We start from the raw sequence: 27,239 nt of genomic DNA on the forward strand, positions 1-27,239 counted from the left end.
TACGGTTTTCTAGGTGTGGGACGAGTGGGAAAGTTACTTTATGGACGCGCCTCGTATCCTGATCACGCGGAATATTTTCCTTCTTCAGTGCCGTCGTCCACGATATCTTGTGGTTTTAATCAAAACAGTATTTATTTTTATAAAACGAGCACACAACACGATCTCAATGCAGCATTGTCGTCCAAAAGATTAAAAAGTTTTACCAGGGGTTCTTTATCTACAAGAGACACTCAAGTAGACTGACCTGAGACGGCTCGCTGTCCCTTCATCCGTCGTCCCACGGACGGTGACACGAGGGACAGAGGTCGTTCTGGGCGGTGTAGGAGCGGCGAAGGCAAACGTCGCGGCGGCTGAAGATTGCCGCTACCATCCTGATCGCCCCACGCTGCTGCTGCTTCCACCACGCTGTCTATAGACGACGATCTCGGCAGCTGCGTCTGGTTGACATCCCGCCTGCGACACACGTACAAAAAGAGACGTCAACAAGGTTGATTTAAAGATGGATCTAGACTGAATGTAAATGAAGAGAAATTTGGTAGACAGGAGAGAGAAAATGGAAGTGTCTGAGAAGACGAAGAAACCCATCTAGGTAATCAACCGAAGCTAAAATCGGAAAGTAAGATAATGGTATGGGAAGGAAAACAGATAATAAAGAAATGGATGGAGGAACTGAATCCCATGGCAAAGATTAGGAGAGAAATAGAAGATGAAGAGAACAGTGATGATAAAAAGAGATAAAGAAATAAGAGACTCAGAGAGAAAATAGTAGACGGGAAGGAAGACAGTAAAAAATGCGTTAGAAAGAGTGCAAAACTTTAAATAGAAGAAGAGGAAAGAAAATATCATTGACAAGTTTAAACTGTAGGGAAGCGAGGCACTGGAAGTTAGAGGAAAGAGGCTGGGATGAAGAAAGCCAAAAGAATGCTGGAAAATAATTAATGAAAGCAGAGAAATGCAATGAAATAAATAAATAAATGAGCTATAGCTTACACATAAATACTTAACAGTTATTGTTGGAGTTAAAAGTGATTTGTTGCTGATAGTATCAGACATGATTACCTAAGACCATTTTTGGACTTTGATGTAATATTATGATAGTGTTGAATTTATAGCTCAAATATATGGCGAAATATAATGTTCTTCAAAAGTAAGTTCCCATTTTGAAATAGCTGTATCTTCTGTACATATCAGCAGTTTGGTTTCATATAGATACCATTATTGTTTAGAAGGTTTGGTTTTGTTTTATCGATGCGTGTTTCGTTGTTATGGTAACTGTGTCACGCTTGTATAAACAATAATTATTTTTGTTCAGAATACAGACGGCAATAAGGGAGTAATTTTAATAATTTGTATAATGGTTTTACCTTTACATGATATCAAGGTTACTGTCTGATGTGGTTGTACGTCACATTTCACAACAGGACCGTATTTCTATGAAGAAATTGAAGAAGGACAAACGAAAGCAGTGACGGTAACCGGGCAGCGATGTTTTCAAATGTTGCAAGGCTTTGCAATACCAGCGTTATAGATTCATGAAATCGAAAAAATAGTTTTCATGCAAGATGGCGCTCCACCTCACATACACAATAATATAAAAACACTATTGCGCAACACATTTGGTGATCGTGTAATTAGTAGGCATTTTCCGAACAGTTGGCCTTCTAGGTCACCAGATATAAATCCAGCTGACTACTTGTTATGGGGTTATCTAAAAGAAAAGAGATTTGTATGTAGTTCTACTACACGCGAGGAACTGAAACAATCAGCATCGGATGTAATTGAAAACATCTGTAAGGCTGTGCTTATTAATGCCATTTATAGCGTAGAAGAAAGACTATTTCTTGTTGAACAACACAGTGGTGGTCGTATTTAATCTTTTCGTGTTTTAATAAAATCCCATTTCTTTATGAACAAATTTTTGTTTTTAGTTTTGTGAAATATAAACATTTGACAAACATTACCATTTCAAAATGGGGACTTATTATTGAAGCCACCAGCATGGCTCAGTCGGTTTAGGCGCTTGCCTGCCGGTCTGAAGTTGCGCTCGGGCGCGGGTTCGATCCTCACTTGGGCTGATTACCTGGTTGGGTTTTTTCCGAGGTTTTCCCAGCCGTAAGGTGAATGCCAGGTAATCTATGGCGAATCCTCGGCCTCATCTCGCCAAATACCATCTTGTTATCACCAATCTCATCGACGCTAAATAACCTAGTAGTTGATACAGCGTCGTTAAATAACCAACTAAAAATATATATTTTTGAATAACCTTATTGTCCCCAATTATTTTAAGTTGATTACTAGCAGTGTTTAGTTTTAAAATTGATCGAAAGTCTACAAATTTAGTGCCGAATGTTCTAATTACTGAACAGCCTACTTTTACTTGGCGAAAATTTATGCCATGGGACTTCCAACTTTTCATTTCCTCCTGAGAGTATCATGCTAGGGGCACTCATCTTCCTTAAGCGTCTATCGTCCCCTGCGTGCATCGGGCTGAAAATAACACGCATGTTCACTCTACCACAGAGGCCATTTTTAGTATTAAACTATAACATGAAAATTCATGTCGAAATATTTGCTAGTTACATATTTTATCTGTTGTTCTTGAGCGTGAATTTCCTTGTACGTATAATTGAAAACAATTGAGAGCTGATTTTCATTTGGATTTTGTTGTATATCTCTACTTCATCCCTTTCAGAAGCTTTCCACACTTCTTTTATACCTGGATAACTTCACAATTTAATCATTCACTTGTTAAGAAATTCTACCTTTTCTGAACAAGTGCACCTTTGTAGAGAATTATGATGTGGAATTGTGTATTGGAGAACTTTAGAAATAAACTTTTATGCGAAGGCAAGAAAATGTATTTCGAGTTAAAACTTCTCTCTCAATTGTTACGTATTCAGTGAAGTTTTGAATAATATTCGGCCGCTGTTCGAAACCTTAGATTGAAGTGTACTTTTTCTTCTTCCACCTCTTGGCTTTCTTCGCTTACAGAGTTTCATGTTCGAAAGAAAACGGCAACCCACGCATTTCTGTTAGGTGACTGTTACTCCGAAACAGACTGAGGTTTCTTTTAGAAAATGTCACAGTAGGCAAGACGGGTGTGGAGAATTTCTTCCCAAGTGCTTGATTGCCATTCTTATTTGACTGTTGCATCGCTATTGTATAATTTTAATTTCGATATTAATTATTCTTCTTAACATCTCCTTTGTCCGATTTAGATTTCCCTGATCGCACACTACACATCCCATGAATGCGGACTTCTCCGGTCATGGCATCCGCGTAATACTAAGCCACCGCTGAGACATTACAGAACAATCATAAGATAACGGAAAAACACCCAGTCCCGTGGACGAAAGATAAATGTCTTCCATTGTCCATGCTGGGAATCGAATCCCGGACCGCGTGGTCGGAAAGCATACGTGCTGTTCACATTATTTCAATCTCATCAAGCCCCGGATTTTTGGTTTAAAAAAAAAAGCAAAATTAGGTTTTCCCAACTCATGTTTTAGTATTTTCTTAGGAGTTGAAATCTGCTATTTAGGAATTATGGGTTTTTACGGAAAAATAAAGAATAAGCTACTTACTATTAATATATTGCAATACTATTAGACTTACATTAAAATATCCGTTATTATAACATTATTAATCTATAAGTAGCCTGATGATTCAGCCTGGTGACATGTTTTATAGAATGTTTACCAATATCACATTTTTGGGCTATCCAAAAAAAAGGTGGACCGAGAACGACTCACTGAGACCGTGCCAAAAAGAAGTGCGTTATATGGCAGTAAACATTTTTAATAGCCTCCCTATGGATATAAAAAATCAAACTCAAAATATAAGATTATTTAGGGCCAAATTAAAGAAGTACCTAATTTCTCACGTCTTCTATTCTGTAGGTGAATTTATGGCATCGCACTGTGCGATAATAGGATTATAGAGCATGTGCGATATTGGGCAGAAATCTATTAGCCTGTTATAGCCAACTTAAAACTGGCACATTTCTTCGATTGATTTTGCATATTTCATTCCTAACCAAGTCAATACCAATATACATAAAAGTATTGCTACTTACCTTCCTTTATTAAAAATAGCTGCCGACAAAACACACTTACAATATTTTTACACATCATATTTTAGAATAAAGCCGAACATTGTGTAGTAAAATCTACAAACATTCACCTGCTGGGGTTACTGTTAATTTCGAGCGAAGAGAATTAGTTACTATACATTTCATGAGCATGTGACATGTATTACCTTATAATAATTAGGGTGCGATATTAGACGAGTGTATGCTATTGGGCACACCTCCCTTAGTAGTAGAAGTTCTACGGCGTGTGGAGATGTCTTAACAGAAGACAATGTCGATGCAGTAACTTCTTTCACTCTTTAGTATAGTTACATATTATTATGCAGTTTCATGAAAATGTAGAGAATAAATGGGAGTATCACAAGAAAATCTGTCACTCCAACTCCACAGAAGTTGCACTAGAACTCACCTCTACGTGGACCAGCAACTCCCGCATTAAAAGCCGATGTAACAATCATTATGTGCTTTAAAAAGTACACATAAAACTGTTGTATAAGCGGTTTATTTGACAGTGGCAAAGTACTTATCGATAAATGGTTTCCGTCGAAGCGTTATAAAATGTGTATCGACAGGGAGATGAATGTTTACGATTGCAGAGCACTTTATGACGTACCGTAACATTTCAGATGAGATTAAGTGATCATTTCCTCCAGCTATGGCTGAGAAGCGAAAATTGAGAGAAATTCAAATATTTATACAGACGCATATACGTTGCACAAAGCTGTTCTTCTATTAGTATTTTATACCAAACATACTAGCAGTTATAATTCATTCTTTAGAACTACACAAAATTAATTTCCATGACTTTACACAACAGACTGGGGAATGCAAATATTTCAACATATTTTTTTTCGTTTTTCACTTTCTTATTAGAGAATGTAGCCTATTGTGATGATGAAAAAAGATCTTATTTAGAGTTTTTCTCAGAAACACAAAGTTTTAGTGCCCGTTATACCGACTTTAATACATCATTGCATTGTCCAAAACGTCTTCAATACATTTATTAATGCATTAAATTCACAAAAATGTTGTGACAATTTAATTGGTCAGTTGAAGTGGGAGGATGCAGCAAATGGTTGGAATCTCCATTTTTATGTTTATTTTTATTTTAAAAAATATGTCTCCTGTTGAACCAGCTTCAGAAGTTGAAGTATCTTCTACAGTTGTGAACAGAATACAACGACATCAGTTCCTGGCCCTGCCTCTTTACCAGCATCGTGTACTATAGTGAGAACAAAAGGAGGCGGTGCTATGGGACAGGAACGTTAAGATTTATCTCCAAGTATGTATATATGAAAGGAAATTCAATATTTTACTCTGAAAAATAAAATGAATTTAATAAAAAAATTAAAAACTCAATATTTGCCTAGATATATACAAAAATGTTACATTCTTTACATAATATGTAAAATATGTAGTACCGGTATTACTAAGAATATGTAAAAATTTGTAAAATGAAACTCAACTGTAACCATATCAGAACCACAAATCGCCGTTATTTGTCATTTTCAGTAGTCTACAACTAAAGGAATGCAATATGTAATTACATAAGAATCCGGGCCCTAATTTTACATTATTATTATTATTATTATTATTATTATTATTATTATTATTATTATTATTAACACAGTCTTCACTATCCTGGCGTATTTCCTAATGCTTTAAAGATTTCCAAGGTGATTCCCATTTTTAAGAAGGGTAACGATACGGAACCCAGTAGCTATAGGCCAATTTCGCTTATTCCTGTTTTTGCTAAAATATTTGAAACTGTAACAAAGAATCAAATTTGTGAATACTTTGAATCTAATAACATGTTTTCTAAATCTCAATATGGATTCAGATCTAATTCTAATACAACCAAAGCTGTTATTAGTTTTATCAGTTATATTTTAGAAGGTCTTGAGGACCATAAATTCAGTTCTGCTACATTTTGTGATTTAAGTAAGGCTTTTGACTGTGTTTCGCATGATGTTATATTAGAAAAATTACAATATTATGATATTAGAGGTAATGAATTAAAATTATTTGTGTCTTATTTTAGTAACCGTCAGCAGTGCGTCTTCATTGATGGCAATAAATCTATGCTCATGAATGTAAAATATGGTGTGCCTCAAGGATCAGTGTTGAGTCCTATCCTATTTTTAATAATGGTTAATGATTTGATGTGCAATGTCTCTGCTTATTCTGTGGTATTCGCTGATGACGCCACTTTCTTCACAAGTCATAGTGATATTAATTAATTGAAAACTCTTAGTAATTCCGTTTTTAATACAGCCAAGAAATGGTTTAGTTCTAATAAATTTCTTTTAAATGAAAGTAAAACTGCATCTTTGTTGTTTAGTAGTACAGTCATGGAAAATAATAATTTTAAACTTCTTGGTATTACGGTGGACAGCACACTTACTTGGGCAGACCATGTTGAGTCTGTTTGTAAAAAATTGTCAAGAGTAATATTTCTTCTGCGAAATTTGAAAATGTATGTTCCGAAGAATTACATTAGAGTTGTCTATTTTTCTTATTTTTATAGTATACTTTCTTATGGACTACTTTTATGGATTAATAGTTCTCATACTAATAAGGTACTTATGTTACAAAAAAGAAGCTATTAGAATTATAACTAATTCATCAATGAAGGCACACTGCAGACCGTTATTTGTAAATGAAAAAATTATGACTGTAACATCACTGTATATTTATCAAGCCCTAAATTTCGTCAAAGAAAATTCACATATGTTGACACATAGGAATGATGTTCACCTATACAGCACCAGAAACCGTGACCTTTTTGACATACCTAAGTGTAGGCTGACTAAAACAATGAATAATTATTTTATTATGTCGTTAAAAATAGCAAATAAATTTCCGAGATATCTTTTTAATCTGGAAAGGAAGTCTTTTAACAGACTTGTCTCTGGTTGGTTAATCAACAAACCATTTTATGAAATTAATGAGTTTTTTAATGTCAACGTTGTTGAGAGTTTTTGAATTGATTTTATTGTTTTGTTGTTTACTTCTTATTGACTTTGTCAATTGCACAATGTTGTGTGCTCTGACTGTACAATACTGAATATACTGAATATACTGAATATACTTAGGTTACTACTACCATTACTATTACATCACTAATATTATTGCCCCTACCATTATACCACAGTAAAATTGTTACTACTCTTACCATCACCACTTCATAATGGCTACTATGTAAAGACTTCTATCGACTAGGTAACTGGGCTTTTAGTTTGGTTGAATGCACATTTCTATATTCTCATAACGCAAAGAGAGAATGATAGTAGCTATAGTAGATAGATGCATCGATTTTTTTTATACGAAACGTATTCTTTCCATAAGATTTTTCTTTCCTTCCACATCGATATCGCCATGAATGATAGCATCTATACATATAATGGGATCTCCCACATAATTGAATACTAAACCTACGTTTCCTTAGTGACGTACATTTCTCAAATTTACAGAGACGAATGCGCTGCATTGTGCAGTATTTGTGTCGATGGAGGATCAGGGAGTGGCTACGTGTAGGTAGAATTACATTATCTGACCCTATCCTACATCTTTCATCCTTCTTTTAAGTGCACGTCACTGTAGCATTACCGATGTGATGAAAATGCTTAGCGTTCGTGAAAAATAAGTTGAGTAATTCATTTCTAAAAACTAAGCTTTTATTATTGTCATTTGATCTAATCCAGCTGAAGACTCATTTCTAGTCTGGATGTTTGGAAATGTCCTTTACTACTGGGTTGAAAAATGTCAAAATTGTAAAGCGCTTCGAGGTATTCAGGAGAGATAAGGCCAAATTTTATTTTACCTATTTTACCTATTTTTGCTCCTGGTAGTTTTTTTTAAGAATGATTGCCTATTTTTGCCTTTTTTGTTTCTAAAAAAAATTGAAAGATTAATATTTGCCATTTTAAGTTATTTTAACAACCAACATTTTATTGCATTCAGTTTCTCCTTCTCATATTTGAATTCAATTTTTTGTAAGTTATGCATTTAGTATTTCGTATTTATTGCTTCATACAATACAAAATATATACATATTATTGATGTAGCGCACACCCGTTTGAGCAAGCTTATGTTCGGGAGCGGTTCTTATAAATAACTATTTATACTAAAGAACATAACAAAGTTTCATTAAAATTACAAAACCAATAGAATTATTATAAAACAGGAATAATTACGAAGACTATTACACTTTTACTACGTCATACTACTTTTGTCCAATAAAATGGTACGAAAGGACGTTTTTCAACCAATCATGGCTGCTTATAGCACAATTTTATCACTTCCCTAGCATTTGTTTATTTTTATCGCTTCCCTAGCATTTATTTGTTTTTATCACTTTCCTAGCATTTGTTTCTTTGTTTGCCAACATTTTCAACTGCAAATTCTTTACGGTATTAACATGCTTTCCGATCGTCATATTTTTCCGGCATACATACTTGATTGAAAATGGCGGCTCCGTTCAAACGTTTTGGTGAAAGTAACATTCTTTTCAGTAACAACTTTTAAATGTGAATTCCTTTTAAAATTATTTCGTGATAGTTTAAAAGTGAATATCACGTCATATTATAAAGCCATTTTATTTTGATAATTTAGATAACATTGCTTTCAATGGTTTTGTTTTATTGCAGTTTATCATACTTACTAGAATAAAAATGTAGGTTGAGTTCGAAATTAGAACGTATTACAGTACAAAATAAATAATGAATTTAATCTCACGTATTAATGTAAAAAGGTATCACAAAACGTGTTTGTATTTGGATAGACGTTAAATTACTTAGTTACCTGCTACAGTATGAAGACCCTATTAGTAAGACTACTGCGTGTTCGTGTTCAGTTCAAAGTGTGTAATGGCTCGCTGTATGCCGTCATGTGGCTAGCCGATGAGCCTAGAGAATTCAATCTTCCTACACTTCCGCAGAGGCGTATTACGTATGTGCCAGAGAAGTTGCCTAGCAAGTAAGGCGTTCATTCGAAAGAGTACTTACCGATACGTATGGTAACACCTGTAGTGGCAGGAATGTAAACTGTTTGGAAGCACGTACTGAGGTGAGTTTTTTTCTTACTGTCGGGATATGGCGAGAGAGTTAAGACGGTTACTTACGTATTTGTTGACATTAACTTGGATGGTCAACATGGACACGGAGCATTTGATTTGTGTTGTGGAATGTTGCCGTACGCAACCTATGATAACAAATACCCTGCGTACGACTTGCCCGCGCAAAACACAGTTCGAAAGAGGTTATGGTAGCACACAGACCGTACAGATCGCTATCAGTTGGTACGACGTTAAAGTTATACCGTACACGTTCTCAAGTTCAGAATGAAGGCCTTGAATAATAGGCAACTTCTCTGACATAAAAGCTGAAACTCGCTTCAAATCACTGACTCACAACAGTGACGTCATGACACACTTTGAAATGAACACCCAGTAGATGATAGACAACCCCCACAAGCCTGGACCTCCACGTTAACTAACCAGGTGTTCACAAGGAAAACAAATCATATGGAAATATTAACGAACCTAAAACATGCCATTTTTCATGTCTAAAAATAACTTTGAAGATTTAGAAATTCTTTACATAATGTAGTATATTATAACCGATTACCTATCAAAATATTTGCACGTTTACCCCTAACACTCTGTGTTATCCCACCATCCTGTTTGTGGAATGACTGTCGCTTGTACTACATAGCGCGCCACTGTTACGTCACCTGTGTAGTACGATTTCTATGTTATTCTTGTCATAGACACGCACAGCGTAACAACATAACATCGCGGCACCGCTGTTTACGTTTCACATACAAAATGGTCACCTAGTATGTGGTATGGACAGATTGTGTTCTGCTCTGTAGGCATCATACCTTGGACTAACGGTACGAATTAGCGCCGTTTGGAGTGTTCATGAGTCAAGGAGGAATACATTCTCTTATTGAAAGATACCTCGTGAAGAATAAATAAGTGCATATAATATCTGTGGATTTAGAAAAGGCGTTTGACAGAGTGGATTGGAATAAACTGATGGGGATTCTGAACAAAACTTGCGTGGATTGGAAAGAGGAAAGGCTGTTCTATAACCTTTATATCAATCGAGTCAAAGTCAGGATAGGAGAAGGCAGGTCAGAAGGAAGTAAAATAGAGAGAGGAGTAGAACAAGGATGTCCTTTATCACCTATACTGTTCAACATCTACTTGGAGGAATTAATGAAGAACTATTCTCAGAACATGGGAGGAGTGTAATAGGAGGAAGAAGAATAAAGTGTTTAAGATTTGCTGTTGATATGGCGTTGTTAGCAGAAGAGGAGACAATATTAAGGGATATGCTACTGGAGATAAATGACAGCTGTGAGCAGTGTGGGATGAAGATAAACGCAAAGAAAACAACCTAGAAAGAAAAGTGAAGAAGGTAATCTTACGAATTCTAAATGAGGCAGTAGAACAAGTGGGCAGCTTCAAATACTTTGGTTTACTATGAGCAGTAACGAGCTGTTGCTAGGAAGTCAAAAGGAGGACAGCAAATACAAAAGAAGCTTTCAATTGAAGAATGATTATCTTCTGCAGATCTATAGAAATAGAACTGAGGAAGATATTAGTGAAGTGTTTTGCGTGGAGTATGGCACTGTATGGGGCAGAAACATGAACATTACGACGAAGTGAAGAAAAGCGACTAGAAGCATTTGAAATATGGATATGGAGAAAAAATTGACAGACAAAATAAGAAATGAAGCTGCGCTGGAAAGAGTGGGTGAAGAAAGAATGATGCTGAAATTGATCAGAAAGAGAAACAGAAATTGGTTGCATCGTTGGCTGAGAAGAAACTGCCTACTGAAGGATGCACTGGAAGGAATGGTGAACGGGAGGAGAGTTCGAAGCAGAAGAAAATATCAGATGATAGACATTAAGATATATAGATCATATGCGGAGTCTAAGAGGAAAGCAGAAAAGAAGAAAGATCGGAGAATGCTGGGTTTGTAGTGAAAGACATGCCCTTGGGCAGAAAACTATGAATGAACAAATAGTAAAATTATAAACATTGTACTATTGGCAACGGTGTTTAAGCAAAATGGTGAGGAATTTGAGGAGCTACAGTGAGTAGCGTAATCCGGTTTCGTACATACATCAGCTATATCGGCCGAGGAGATCATCGTGCTGACCATGGTACTGGTTGGATGATCGTTCACCTCTGCTGAGGCAAGTGGTCTTGAGACCAGCAGTCGGTTGGTCGGTCTTGATCCTCAGTTGGCTGTCGCGTCATGGATATAACTTAAAAAAGAGAATATATTGTAATATTGAACAAAATGAATGCTTTTCGTATCCTAGAAGATAGTTTTAGACATAGGCACCATCTGTCTAAATTACATGTTCGTAACTGTCATCAGCGTGTGTCTGCGAATGATGAATATGAAATAGTTTACTAATGTCGGTAGGTTAGAGTCGTAACTCACATGCTCCAAAAGTTGAAAAATAGAGATACCGTTACATTTTCACGCGTTTATCTGCGTAGAACACGATTCAGAGGTTAATTTGTCACACTTCTTACATGATGCTTGTGTAAACGGGCAACAGACTTCCCGGCTATTGTCAAAAGTCTCATGATCCACTGGATCTTGTGAGTTCTGTTGTATAGCGTTTCTCGACCAATCACGGATCAGTATGTATTTCCCTCTCCTTTCCATTTCTTATTGTGTAGAATAGGGTTATGGATGAGTATCTTGCATGTGCTGTGTTTTTTTTTATAAACATCAGTGCATTTAGCGGCGTTTTTAAACATAATTTTATGGAAGAGAACATTTCACCGGTTGGAGAGAGAGAGAACGACCACGGAAACGTATAGAAGCTCCAGAAATAACGAAAAGAAATCAGGCTAAATTAGCAAGGTTAGAATGCTTTTTTGATCCTTCTTCGCTCCTAGTGATGTATTGGTAAATTAAATCACAATTATAATTTATTCAAGTTCTACATGTATGTCATTGATGGTGCCGTGAATAATAATCAATTGGACAATACTAAACATATGTGCGAATTGATGGAAGCAGTAATATAAAGGAACGTAGTAAGGAAAATTGAAGTGTTGATAAAATTTATAATCAAAATTTCTTCTGTAGGTTATAAATTGAGGGGTCACTCAAATAAGGAGAGAACCCTCTTTTCTAAGAAAATTTAGTTTTTTTGTCTCTATAATATTGTATCATAATTGCAATATATCTGGCAATAGCTTATCTCCACTGGAGTTTTAAATTTCCACCAGAAATTCTCAGACTATTCTCAGAATATTTTATTTCTCTATTCCAAGGTTTGTGACTTATCCTTCTCTCTAACTGGACCCCTCAGTTTATATTGTACTTTATTTTGTAAATATACTCGTCTAAAGAATTTAATAATTGGACACGTATTTTTTGCATTGAATTTAAAAATATGCTTGAGGCAATGTTCTTGTGTAATCCCACGTGATCCCAACTGGTCACTTTCTAAACTCACATGTTCCAAACGGAGCACTCTCAGAACACTCATGAATCATGATCCAACGGTCATTGTCAAAACTCGTATGATCCATAATTTAACGCTAAATAACTTTTACTCCTGTGCAAATAAATACGTTTACAAATCTGAATGAAGAAAATGGACTCCAAGTATTACAAATACATTTTCCCTCTTTTGTGAAAATTTTTATCTTTGGAACAAGTGAGTTATGATTCTAACCGGCGCATATGGAATTATAATATCGAGAAATATATTCACCATTTATCAATAATACTAATTCTAAGAATTACCTATTTAAAGTTTTATTTGGATACGAACTAGAGAGTCTTGGATTCAATCCCGGATGGTGGTGGAATTTTCCCCTTGCCGAAACTTCCAAAACGGCTTCTGGGCCCACTCAGCTCCTACCAAATTGAGTACCGGACCTTTCTCGGGGTAAATGGCAGTCCAAGCGTGGTGCCGACAACACTACCTCATTCTAGTGCCGAGGTCATGAAAACATGGAGCTTACTTCCATACTCCCCATGCGCCTTCGTGGCATGAAAATGCCATAGCTTCTACCTTTAACCTTTACATAAGAAATATTACAGATTAAAGAATATATATAACATTTTTATCATGGCAAACATAGGCCCTATTTAATTGTTTTTCACTGAATTAAATTTTTTATGAATACAAATGTGTTCCATTTTCTGTACATTTAAATATCTACACACTAACAGTGTGTAATTTTAGACTAAAAATGATCGGCTGCCATACGCTGAGTCCTCTTCGGAAGACTTCGGCTGATTCCGCGAGTGCTTAGGTTTATACGAGAAAGAACTTTTTTATCCACGACTACGCTCAGTTTTCCTTTGTTTTGTTGTTTGTTTGTTACTTTTTCTATCTCTTTATAGATCGTGTTGTGATTATTCCATAACAAAGATATATTGAAGGAGTATCAATTAGGTGCAAAATGAACGTTCTTTACCTCTTCATGTGAACCAGACGCTGCCCAGAGTGGTCTTTGACAAATTCACGCTAGTGTATATCGGTAATTTTTTGTGTCTGAAGCTGTGCAACTCGGTTTTGAATTAAGAAAAATATGTCTAATAAACATGGGTCCTAAAACACATACTTTCTGGGATCTGAACACTTGTTCATAGCAGGTCCTCAATGTGACGTCCATTAATGGCAATGCATTCCTCTGACCTTCGGCGTAAGGAATCACGCGCTCTTTGAAATTGACCTGGTTCTTCTTGATAATCAAAGGTCTAGGGAATTTAGATTTGAGGAACGAGCAGGCCAAGGTGTGGGGCCTCCGCAATCAATCCAGCCGTCCTGAATCAGCGTCAAGTGTTCACGCTCATTGCGGAAAAAATGCTGACATGGCACATACTCCAGCAAGGTAGAACATACGTTAATAAGGAAGTCATAATTAGAGGAATATAGCAGCAGGGACGATTTATATACACTTGTTTATTATACAGTTAAAAAAAGAGAATTTCAAACTTAGTAAGTAAAGAAGTTTGAATGTTTAAAATAAATGCAATAGGGTGAAAACTTGCACTAAAACCAGAAGTAAGTGTAAGTTAAACCAACATAAGTTGAATAGTTATATGATTGAAAATTTGTTATTAAATTGTGTAAATATTGTGTATTATCACTATTTGTGCATGTATCAGTTTTAATATTAAGTTTATGTACTTTTGAACTATTAATAAATAATACTAATACTAATAAGAAAGTCCTGATAACGAGCCCCATTTAATCTCTATGGTAGCACGTATGGCCCTTAATCTATCGCCAAGAATACCTGCCCATACGATGATTGAGAATCGTGCTGATGCCTTGTTTCTTCAATTGCATGGGGATTTTTTTTATCAGCCCACACATGCTGATTACGAAAATTCACAACACCATCTCTGCTGAACCCTGCTCATATCCGCAACGAAACTTTTCTTTTTAGTATTTCTTGCGACGTATCAGTATTCCATGCCAGGGGTGTCAACTACGGTATGATTATCTGGTAGCCTGCTGTATTATAGGGCAGAAAAATGCACTGCCATGAATGGACGTCACATTGAGCACCTCCTATGAACAAGTGTTCAAATCTCAGAAAGTATGTGTTGTAGGACCCATGTTTATTAAACATTTTTTCTTGTTTTGATGCATACTATCACCTAAAATATTGGATACTTTTTTAACATCCTGTATAATACAAATAAAATACCGAGACATTACAGTGCATACAGAATGAATTAGAAGCAATACAAGGACAATAATCAAGGTATAATATAAAATATAAAAAAACATATATAATATAAAAGATCATATTCCAGAGACCAAAAGCAGTCTTTTGACAATCGGCTTTTGAAGGTAGTCAATGTCTAAAGCCCCTTTATACATTATTATACAGTATTTACAAAGTAAGCAGGTTATAGTATTATGAAATAAAATAACTTTCATTACAATACACAACACTGTACATAATTGTGTAAATAATGTTTGATCATTGTAAACCTACATTTTTTATCATAGTGAAAGAAGTAAAAATAGCGTACATAGTGTAAATGATATAAATAGTAAGTATTAGTAAAATAGTTAAAGTGATCTATATTTTGTTCTGCCCAACTTGACCAAACAGGAGTCGCGTGAGCAGATGTAAGTACATTGCTTGATAGATGCACGCATCATCCGCTACAGTAAAACCTTCAGTAATACTTTACCTTGTAGACACCTGGGACAAAGTACGGTTCTAATCATGTGTGTCCCCTTAAGGTGCACCTATATTGCACCATTGCTGATTATGATTAATGGATCTATGGCAGTGGTGACCAAAACTCGAGCTGCAGTGATTACATGCGACAGACAGCCTATGAAGTAAGGAGACGGAGGAAAGGTACTTGGCATGAAAACTACAACCAGTGGTGGTTCCTGTACTAACATCTTGATCAATCCCGCGGATAAAAATCTCAAGCTTTGCTGTAACAGTAATGTCACTGCTGTCATAAAGAGCCAGTGAATAATACACGATTTTTCTTGCTTCTTCTTTTTTATTTTTAACCTTCCTCTTGAATATAGGCCTAATCAGGTCGAGAAATTCGTAGTTTTTCAAAATTAAAAACTTCTTATGGACAAGTTATTTAAGCTGTTTTAATCATTACTCTTTTGAGAAATTATGTTCTATTAAAAGGCTTTAGAGCACGAGATATTTCAAACACCATTAGGCAGCTGACTTCCTTACATTTATTTATCTCATCTTTCTCCTCCTGGCTATAATTTAAGACATGTCAATTCCTGATGTTTAACAGTTCGTTGACACATAATAATGACTCAATTTTTCTACAATATTGTTATTAAATGAATAACTAATAAATAGTTATAATCATCTGTAGATTAAGAAGATTAAAATTGAGATAAAACATAATAAGTTTATCCTTCTAGGGAGAAGATCTAAAAATATCAATATTCATGCATGTACATAGAAACATATACTTAGTGGTCAGTAATAACAGTAATAATAATAATAATAACAATAATAATAATAGTAATAATAATATATTATTCAGCGTGGCAATTGATGTTTCTATACTCCTAATTGAACCGTTGAGCAAAGTAAACATATTACATTTTGTCCAACAGAACAACAAAAAAGTTCTCCTCAATCTTTAGAAACCACCTCTTGCTGCTTGTAGAGACAGAGTTTGTAAAGCGACATGATACCGCCACTGCTTGCCTTAAGTACGTGAATGAAACACACGGCAATGTACAGAAAACTCTTCGTACCGTGTGAATGTCTGTGATTACACGATGTAATCACGACACCCACTTTGATCACCGCTGGTCTATGGTAAAGTTATGGTAGAGAAAACGCTAGTGCCCCATGAGGATCTGTTTTAAACGCTGTCTGATCTCCGGAATAGAATGTCGACGCTCTAGTCTCTCGGTTAGCGGTGCACCTTTGTTGCGGTAATATTACTGGGTTATTGATCGTTAAATCTGTGGTTATATTACATTAGTACGTTTACATAAGGCGTCTCGTTTATCAACTAAATTCCGTCTAGGTGTTTGCCTTAGGATAATAAAAACACTTCGTCTACATACACAGTAGTTCGCACTGTTTAATCAGTAAACACTTGAATTTCTATGCAACTATGAGCAGAGAACCATCAGTGTAGAAGTGACATAAACTTCTTCATGCAAGATGTGAATTTCCACAAATTATGAAAATTGTAGTTCTAACATTTATTTTCTTATTGATCAAGAAAGAATGGATAATAATTGCTCTTTTAATGAAAATCGGCGCTCGTTTATCTTCGTTGGTAGAGCAACTAGTAACCGGAAGGATTCGATTCAAGGAATATTTTGATTCAACCTTAAGTGGCGGAGGACCTTTCTCGTTGCCAAATTTCCAGAACTACCCCGGGGTCTACTCAACCTTCTGTCCTTCTCGACGGTGTTGACCACACCACCCCATTCTGTAGTGCGTTCGGAGTTTAGGAATTACCATTTGGTATATAAGCGTCTTCTTAGTGGACATCCCCCCTCTTTGTAATACTGTATAACTAAAATAAGTTATTTAGTGTCATATTTCCTAATGCGCATAAAATAACAGAAGGAAATCTAAATGCTATATGCGGGGTGAGTAAAAAGTATGGAACAATGCTTGTAACTTTCTTATTTATAATTTTATGAAGTAACTATTTATAGAAAAGTTGTAGGATATCAAAGAAGGAATATTTTGAACAATTTTCAAGTACTATGCTTTTCATTTACAAAGAGTATGGCAATGAGTCTGTTTTTTTTAAAATAGCGCTATGTATTTATTTTCTCATTTTTTAATTCATCAGGCTCAGTACGTACAAAATCTTTTTTTTTTTTTTTTTGCTATTTATAAACCATTCTTTTGTAAAAATTACCTCTTTTGATGCCAATGTGTACTGAATAAAGGGAAATTTTAATGTTTCAGTACATCAAGTTGAGGAGATTTTGGATTAAACAATTGGAGACAAAAGCTAATAGAAACAAGTGAATAAAGCTATTAAAAACAAATGAATAACAGTGGTTAAAAATTAAACAATTTCAAAGACAGATTTATGCATTTTTGGCAGTAAATGGAGGCCATTTTGAGCACGTTTTGTGAACTGAAATCAACACATGATACAACACAACAATGCTAATTTTGGTTTAATGGATTTTCTTGCTTTAACATTCATGTATTGCATTACTGTTGCAGTTAAATATCAATTATGCATATCCCACAATGTGCCTTTTTAAATTGTAAGTTTAAATAATATTAATATTGTCCTTCAATTGGTTTTATTAGTTTTTTCACTTGTTTCTATTAGCTTTTGTCTACAATTATTGTTTAATCCAAAGCCTCAAATTGATGTACTGAAATATTAAAATTTTACTTTATTCAGTACACATACATTGCCATCAAAAGAGGTAATTTTTACAAAAGAATAGTTTATAAATGGCAATAAATGTGATTGTGTACGTACTGATACCTAGAGAATCCAAAAATGGAGAAATAAGTACATGGTGCTATGTAAAAAAAACACACTCATTGGCACACTCTTTATAAATGAAAAGTATAGTATTTTAAAACATGTTCAAAATATTCCTCTTTGATACCATACAACGTTTGCATAAATAGTTTCTTCATAAAATTATAAATAAGAAAGTTACAAACATTGTTCCATACTTTTTAGTCACTGTGTATAATTAAGCATTGCTTCAAATATTGGGTTGATGCAAAAGTTCGCAGCTATTTTTCAATGTGACGAAAGTTTTTGAGATGACTAGAAGAAAGAAATTAATCAGTAATATATTCTCCTACATTATCTATGACTCTCTGCGAACTTTCGGATAGTTCTTTGATTCCGCATTTGAAGAAATCAGCTAGTTTGGAGTTAAAGAAGTCCGAAAGCATAAAATTGTTACTATTTGGCTCATTAGAAAAAATGTTTCCCGACTCCTGCTCTAAATTGACGTGTTTTTTGTTTAAATTATGTTTAATTGAAATAAATAGTTATTTAGACTAGGAAGATTTAAAATGGAAACTTTGTATAGAATGATTTTGTTGTAATTATTTTGCTAGTAAGGCAACATTAAGCTATTTGGCATTTCTACAGAAATCTCACGTGGTAATGGCTAATTTGTCAGTTTTTATTTTAGATGGTTACAGAAGTATTAAATGAATGTATCAAAATTCGACCCGTCATTGTAAAGAAAATTCTCTTATTGTAATCTTTGCTCGTATATCATTATTCTATAGTTCGGAGCTACCGTACAAACCTGCCAAGATTTTCTTGTCAGTTTTCCTTTGATGTATTGAGTTTCAGAATATTCTTTGATGTAGGCCACGCAGATCTTCGTATGTCAGTCAGATTTATATTATATGCGACTTACATCGTATCTGCTCTTTTCCTTTCATTCTATTGATATTCAACAGACGCGCGCAGTCTAGAGTCATATCTCATTTACACACATCTGTTTTACATATTTGCCTATAGATTTATTTGTAACATATTCCGATTCAAAGGAAAAATAAATTTTTATAGTCTGTCCTTAAATTTGACTACCCTTGTCTAATTTGAATAAAACTTTATGTGGTCGTTTTTATTACTTTAGAAATATGTTTCTGGATCGAACTCAGCGTAGGCCTACGTAATGAATATGATTCAGGCGTAGTGGTGTGTGAAAGCCAAGGTCGTGGACTACAATCACACAAAAGGAATTGGATTTGTAGATAAGTATATTTATTCGTACATCACAGTGTCCTGGATATTAACATTTTCAACGTTTCAGATCTAAAGCGCGCGGGTTATACAACTTACCAGCATTGTGATCGGCTGTAGTGCATTGGAGAGATCCGACCTATCTCTCGCACGGGAAGTAAACGAATCGACGGTGAGTGACGGTGATTTAAGTCTATCCTGTACAAATGATGCGACGGTATGAGGCCATAAGAAAACATTATGTTGATCTTCTTTGTATCAAAGCACATGTTGAAAATGATGTCAACCTTTCTGATGCAAGAAACACATCAGTGTAGAAAATTCTAAAACACCTTTTGCAATGTCTGTAATTTATCTCAGCACTCGCCCGACTTCATTCTGCAGCTCTTAAAGCGTGTGTTGATTGTTCACACATACTTTCTGTTTCAAGTTCCACCACAGTTAAAAGTCACAAACATTTAAAACAGTGTCGAGATCATGAAAATATGGCTTCCATAAGATATAGGGAATACCTTTAACTGTTGTTGTTGTTATCTAATGCGGGCTTTGGCAACGAAGCCATTAGCGTTCTTGCTCTCCAATATTTCTCTGTGGTGGATCCATCAGGTAGAACTTCACAGGTTTGTAAATGATCTTCAGTCATTTCTTCTTCTTTGTTGCATAGAGGGCAATTTGGATTTGTGTAAATTCCTATTTTATTCAAGTGTTTGGCCAAATAATCGTGTTCTGTAAGCAGTCTGAATTTTGCTACTGCAGATTTACGTGGGATTTCTGGAATAATTTCTGTTTTTTTATTATTAAAATGCTCCATTTTTTTTATCTTTGGCTTTGGTACATAGTGCTTGGTTTTGCTTGATTTTATATTTATTTTTAATTAGTCTTTTGATGGATGTAAAAGGTACCTTTAACTTACCTACCTACATTTTCCAAATAAATTATTTGATAGATATTTACTTTGAAATTATATACACAGAGAAGTAGAAAGATAACATGCTAGAAAACACGTCTTATCTATCAGGTAGGTAACGAAGAAGTAATAAACAATAGCTTAGGTTGATTACCTAACTAGGTTTCTTTCCTGGATTTTTCCAATTGCAAAGTGAATACTAGATAATGTTATGGCGACTCCTAAAACTCATCTACAAAAATACCTTTCTCTATCACTAATTCCATCAATAAATAATCTCGCAGTTGATACAACGTAGTCCAGTTAAACGGAAAGATTTCAAGACGCAGAAAAAGAATAAAAAGTTTCAATTATATCAATTTAATGGGTAGAAATTACAAGTACATGAATAACCATAAGGTATGAAAAAAGAAAAGAAAAATATTTCTTAAAAATTACGTCAGCAAGTGATCTCCATTCAAACGCACACATTCTTCGAGTCTGGCCACGAACTGTTGCATAACCCCTCTCAGCATATTGACAGGTATCGCAGCGACCTCTTCTCATGTACGTTGTTTTAGGGCTGGAATTGTTCTGGGTGGATTGCCCCCAAACACCTTCGTTTTGAGGTTTGGCTTCTTGCTCCGTCCTGTTGAAACAGTGTGTTTTCATTCACTGGAAAATGGGTGAGTTGTGGTGTAAAAAAGTTCTGTATCATTTTAAAATATCGCACTGAATTAACAGTCACTGCATTTCCGGCCTCATTATCAAAAAAGAATGGGGCGATTATTTCAGTTGATGAAACCGCGCACCATACCGTTACCTTTTGGGCATGGAGAGGTTTCTCATGACCATTGAAACCAATTAATTGCAGTTTGCAGTAACGATGAGCACCATTTAACAAAACATGGTAATCCATGTTGAATCTTTCGTACACTACTTTTAATACTTGAATATAAATAATTGATTAAATGGCAATCTTACTCGTGTTAATTATATAATTAACACGAGTAAGATCACCATTTAATCAATTATTTAAAAACATGGTAGATAAAACCACTTGGTTACTAGGGAACACAGAGATAGTGACGTCACCGCCTAAGGAGTCATAAAGTAAGTAGGTAGAGAAGAGACGGTTGTATTCATTCTCACCCTCTCCATATGAACACTCCCATCAGATCTTTCCGTTTGACTGGTCCACCTGTTACAACGTCGTTAAATAACTTGTTAAAACAGGATATTTATTAAATCCCTTATATTGCATGAAACATCTTTATTTTTGGTACGTAAGTTTTAGATTAGATGAGGATCGATTTAAGAATTAAATAAATACTACAGGCAGGATGAGTACATTCTACCCAGTAATTAGATAATGGAGCGAAAATGTAATGACACAAGAAAGAAGGGAAAATGGAAGGAGAACTAATTAAAAAACAAACCATCGTCCGTCCTTGCAAAAGAAGAATCTATATGATCTTCAAGCATATCGGCCACAGAAAGTTAGTGTGCACTCATTGTTGGTTGCTTGACGGTTGTCAGCCCACTTTGAGGTCTGTGGATATAGAGGGAAGAGTTGGGTCGGTGTCGGATAGAGTTCCCGAGTAGCTCAGTTGGTAAAGCGTTGGTACGTTTAATCAAAGGTCCCGGGTTCGATACCCGGCCCCGGAACAATTCTTCCCTCAAAATGATTCATTCCCCTTCAGTCACGTGTAACTCAGATTTCACTACATATAAATGAAACTAAATAAATATAGTAGGAGAGTAATCAATACATTTGAGTGAATAAATAATTAGGCCTAATTAATGTTCTTATAAACCAAACGTAATATTGTGGAAATGTTTCCGCAGGAACTTACATTCTTGATTACCATTTCGCTCCTTAAGCAATCGGATAAAAGAGGCAGCTTGATTGCAGAACTGAACTTTTGTTAATGGATTTGTTTCAATCTTTGCTTCATACTGTAGCGATTTCTTCTATTTCATTTAAGCGATTTTTCATGTTCAATACTCCCCCCCCCCCGGTTTGTAAATACCCTACCCCTCCATCTTTAATTGGATCCCGTGTGCTCACTAGGAGCGCCTCGACGCATCCAATTAGCGTCTCGAGAAGGCAGGCATCAAGGGGCCTTGCGGAGTGATTCACTGCGAACTGTCTGCCACTAGAATGATGCAAACACACATTTCTTCTTAATTGTAGCATTTCCAGCTTAATAGTATTATTTATTTCAATTACATTATATAGTTTTCTTACAGTTGTTTGGGAGTAATTTATTTTTTATTTACTCATTTATTCGCAGTCGTTACGATTTAGGTTCACAAACTACTTAGGTTCGGAATTCGTTATTTAAGGGAAGTGGGTAGTGAGTCTTGCACGATTCAAGCATTTCAGCACAAAAGTTTATTTCATTATTTCTAGGCTTTTAATGCCCAGATTGGAATAAAAATTCCCACGGTTATACCACAGTCTAGTATATACAGCAGTGATGTCAATTGATGCCCATAGGAGCAAGCGCGCGCTTTAGAGCCCAGGAGAGCCTGAGCGCTTTATTGCGGAAAGGAAAGAGACAGACGAAAGAGGTAGTATATGCCGCTTGGTCGAACTATATACAGAGATGGCCAGCACTGATTCAATGGATAAAGGGAAGAGAACTTATTAAAACTGTATCCATATTAATTTTTAGATTTGTCTGAGAAGTATAAGCATAAAAATGTGAGTTTTAATTTTAATGTTCATTTTTCACAAGTTTGTTTTTTTATGCAAAAGAAATATTTTCTCAACTTTTTTACAGAAAAGTGAAATTTTCAGATATGTTTGTTTAGTAGCCTTACAGGTACTAAAACAATGTTTTCGTAAATCTAATATATCGTAAATACATATTACTGAAGATAGCGTATTAAAATGTTTGAAAATATCCGCATGGAAAATGTTTGTAAGGAAATGAATTAACAAAGCAAATACTGTTACATCACAAACAAAAGATATGTGCCTATGTGTTGGTAAAACTCAGCTCTATAGCGTCAGCAGATTTTGAGATAATTTAATATTCTGATAACAGAAAGTTGCGCACCAATATCACCTAAAAGCATAATGCGATAGGAGTTTTATTATGTAATATTAGTTACAGTTAAAACATATACCTAGACAACTTTGCTTTGTACTATAATATTGTTTTGATTACTTTTATAAGGCTAAAGATACCATCAATACCAATGTCAACTTATCATGTCATATTCAGTGTCTTTATTTGGGATAACACTTTCTTTATGAATGATGTGTTTAATTCACTTAGTACAGTATAGTTGTAGTTATTATGGCATTTGTGTGAATATTCCTTCTTTACTCTTTATTATGTTATTAACGTTTAAAACACAACTGCAATATTAGGCTAAGAAGTAGGTGTTAGTACTTTTCTTTTACAGACAATATAGAAAATAACAAACAGAAAGAAGCCATATAAAAATTACGACATAAAATTTCACGTTCCGTTTGAAGTTTGTGCACCACTGTTTTCTTAATCCAACAGGCTGCTTATTTCTCCTAACATACTTAGCGCTTAATGCCCGCTCACGACGTCAAGGTCAGAAAAATGCGCTTGCTTTGACATCACTGATATACAGTCACGAAACTTGAGTTGTGAGGGTACTAGAAATAGACTGTGCAGATATTATTTCGCATGGTCTGTGATGAGGCGTTAGTAGCGATCCTAGTGGTCAGCAACTATCTATGGATGCATATTTACTACGTATTGAGCTTCGTGACTGTATATACTAGACTGTGGTTATACTATAAATCATTATGAATTCAGTGGTATAAATGACAACTAATTACTTTCTTATTAAAGTGCAAAAAAGGCCCTAACAGATTATCTGTTTTCTCATTTCAATAAACGTACTTCAAAATTTAAGTACACATTACTTCCTACAATCTTCACTCATATTCTGTGTATAATTTTTAAGTTATCAAGTACCGGTAATGTATAGTGTAAATTCCAAACCAATAATTTCATCCTTATTCAAACAAAAAAAAAAGTATGTAATTTGATTAACAATTTTTGCCATTTTTTCAGTTCATATATTACGTATATTTTTTCTTATGTTATGTTTACGATATTCATAATCTGAAGGTCTACTTTGTAGAACATAGGTTTCACAAGACACTGAACAAATTTCATGTAAATAGATTCAAAGAAGAAAGCGCTTATGTTTGAAAAATCGTAACTTACTGAAAGCTGCATTTAAAGAAAAAAAGAGATGTATGAACGTATAATTCATGCGCCGCCATATTTAAAGAGACCACTTGAAGATTTTATCTCCAGAGATACCTCCACAATATACAGTCTGATCCGTTTGGGTATGGATAATATTAACTTATTATTGTAAAGCTATTATGATAGTAGGAAACATTTCTTGCCTGTTATATTATGAATAAAAGGTGGGAGTTTCCATATATGACAATCAACAATGCATAATCTGAAAGGATAAATGAAAATCGTATATGATTAAAATGGCTACTTCAAATCAACAGCGGGCAAAATGTGTTCTTTGGTATGCTAAATTTTAGAGTGTTAAAAGAGTGAGTATGGTGTGCGTAATGTACCCAAAATACGATTCCATAATGTTGTGGTATCGAACATTTGTAGAAACAGGTCCTGTGTTAAAAAAAAAAAAAACATGCAGGAGGTCGCAGGCGAAACCGAGTACGAGAAGCAACTGTCTCTTGGCTTGGTCTCCAAACTCCCCAGATGTAACCCCTCCTGATTTCTTCGTGTGAGGTTTTGTTAAAGACATTGTATATTCACAGAAACCCAGGAACATTGATGATCTGAGAGTAAAAATTACTCAAACTTTTCAACGATCACCCCTCTTATGTTACAGTGGATATTGGCTGAATTGCATAAACCGTTATAAGTTGTGCAGGGTGCGCAATGGGGGTCATGTTGAGCTCTGAGGAATCTCCCATCTTTCAGTGTTGTATGCACAAAGTTTCAACAAATAAAGTTCAGTAGTAAATGTTTTACGGTGTTTTAATTTTATCAATACCCAAACGGATCACCCTGTATATATTATGTATGTACAGTATATACTGTTTTAAAGAGCAAAATTTTTACTTTTTCTTTAACCACAAAGTAAAAAATCGGCGGTTTCACTCCAGACATTATTCACTTCCCTTAAAATTGTTTATTCATATGTTTTATTGGTTACGTTTGCATCCTGTTATTTATTTTTTCATCTAATTTAAAGATTACGTTCATTACCTGTTACTAAAATTAACTCATTATTAACTCATCTGTCTTTACGGATTTCGTTTACAGGCTATTTTGTAATCGGTTAGCCATCTGTTCTTACGCATTACCTTTACAACGTGCTATTTGAATAATTGTTTTGTCATTATTTTTCACATGTTACCAAGTCTTTTATTTGATTGTATACTTGTCTGTTTATTACGAATTACATTCAGAGCCTCTCACTCAATTACTTACTCCTTTCCTCCAACGAATTACGTTCACAGCCTCTAGTTTAACTGTTTATATACAGTTTTCGGATTACGTTTAGAGCCTGTTATTGAATTTATTCGCTTTTTCACCTTCCAATTGTATTCACAGCTTGTAATAATTGTATTGTTAATACGTCTTTTCCTTTACGAATTACATTCAGCGTCTGTCACTTTTTAATTGTTAGTTCGTCTTTTGTCTTATGCATTATATTCAGATCACTTACTGTTTACGTTTGGATCTTGTTATTAGTTGTTAATTGCTCTTATTTTTACTCAATACGTTTGGAGCCTATCATTTATTTTTGCAAAATCATGCTCTTTTTGCATACTTACCATCATTGTTGCATGCCATGTAACTTGAAGATACAGAACGTTCAATAGTTACTACGGAAACACTGGAAATAACAGTGCACAAAGTAAATTGCTTTACAACACCTATGTTGTAAGAAACGAGTGATTTTTTTCCACACTTCTCAGGAACACGAAGAGCGATATAGGCAAATAATAGGAGATTGTACCAACTTTCAACAGAATTTTGAGATAAACACTGGAAAATGAAATGAGACAAACGGCTTGCAGCTAATGCACGAGCCCCTTTAGGAATTCTCCTTAAAACATGTATATGTTGTTTATTATGAATAAGACGTGTTTGAAAATCTTCTAGTGATGATTTCGGAATGGGAATATTATTAGCAGTAAACGGAATATTAGGGTGGACCCGAGAACAATGAACACGTAAGCCACGGGAATCTTTGAAAAGTTCTCCTCGCCCCAAAAAGACTCATTCCTCCATATGAGCTGGAAAAGTGATGCTCACTTTTTTCTTTGATGAGAAGAGCCCATTGTTTATGGACTGACTGGTCGCAGGCAGTACGGTCAACGCAGCCCGCTACTGCACTACCTTACAAAACCTCAAAGCGGCCATCAAGAGTAAGCGACTTGGCGTGTTGACATAAAGGGTTATTTTATTTCACGACAACGCGCGCCCACATGTTGCATACGTGAGCCGAGATCTGCTGCGGCGCTTCCGTTGGGAGGCACTCGACACCCACCATACGGCCCCGAGCTCTCGCCCTGCTACTACCACATCTTTGGACCATTGAAGAAACACATGAAGGATCTTCGGTTCGCCAATGATTCTGAGGTTCGTGATGCCGTTGAAGATTGGTTCCACAGCCAACCACGGACGTTCTTCACGAAGGGTATCCCATAACTTAGTGATGTGCTGGAGCTAATGCGAGGAAAGCTCAGATGCCGCATTCCATATTCATCCGTTTTGTGGCTGGCTCCAAGCGGTGACACCACTTTTCATCTGTAACTACAATCTTGGAAAGAGACTGTCTCCCCTTTGCTTGGTAACGCAGCAGTTTCTCCAAGCAAGCACTCATTCGCAGAGCCTTCTGATCCTCAGAAAGGTGCTTGGGGATCCATTGCGCGCAAACCTTGTGGTATCCTAACCCTCGATGGAGAATAGTGTGAACAGGTCCTTTGCTCAAGGACAGTGTTTCCGTAATTTGTCTGGTGGTGATTCGGCGATTCTTCCT

The 27,239-nt window shown here is 35.3% G+C and overlaps 1 protein-coding gene across 1 annotated transcript in view; it reads right to left on the reverse strand.

Annotated features, from left to right (window-relative positions):
- wake (wide awake) overlaps window positions 1-27,239 on the reverse strand; it is an 883,946-nt gene that overhangs the window by 412,337 nt on the left and 444,370 nt on the right. The window contains exon 4 of the mRNA XM_069828856.1: window positions 245-453. Within this exon, the coding sequence (XP_069684957.1) occupies window positions 245-453 (209 nt within the window). The remainder of the gene's footprint in view (window positions 1-244; window positions 454-27,239) is intronic.

The sequence above is a fragment of the Periplaneta americana genome, chromosome 6 (genome assembly GCF_040183065.1).
Source record: "Periplaneta americana isolate PAMFEO1 chromosome 6, P.americana_PAMFEO1_priV1, whole genome shotgun sequence".
NCBI lineage: Eukaryota > Metazoa > Arthropoda > Insecta > Blattodea > Blattidae > Periplaneta > Periplaneta americana.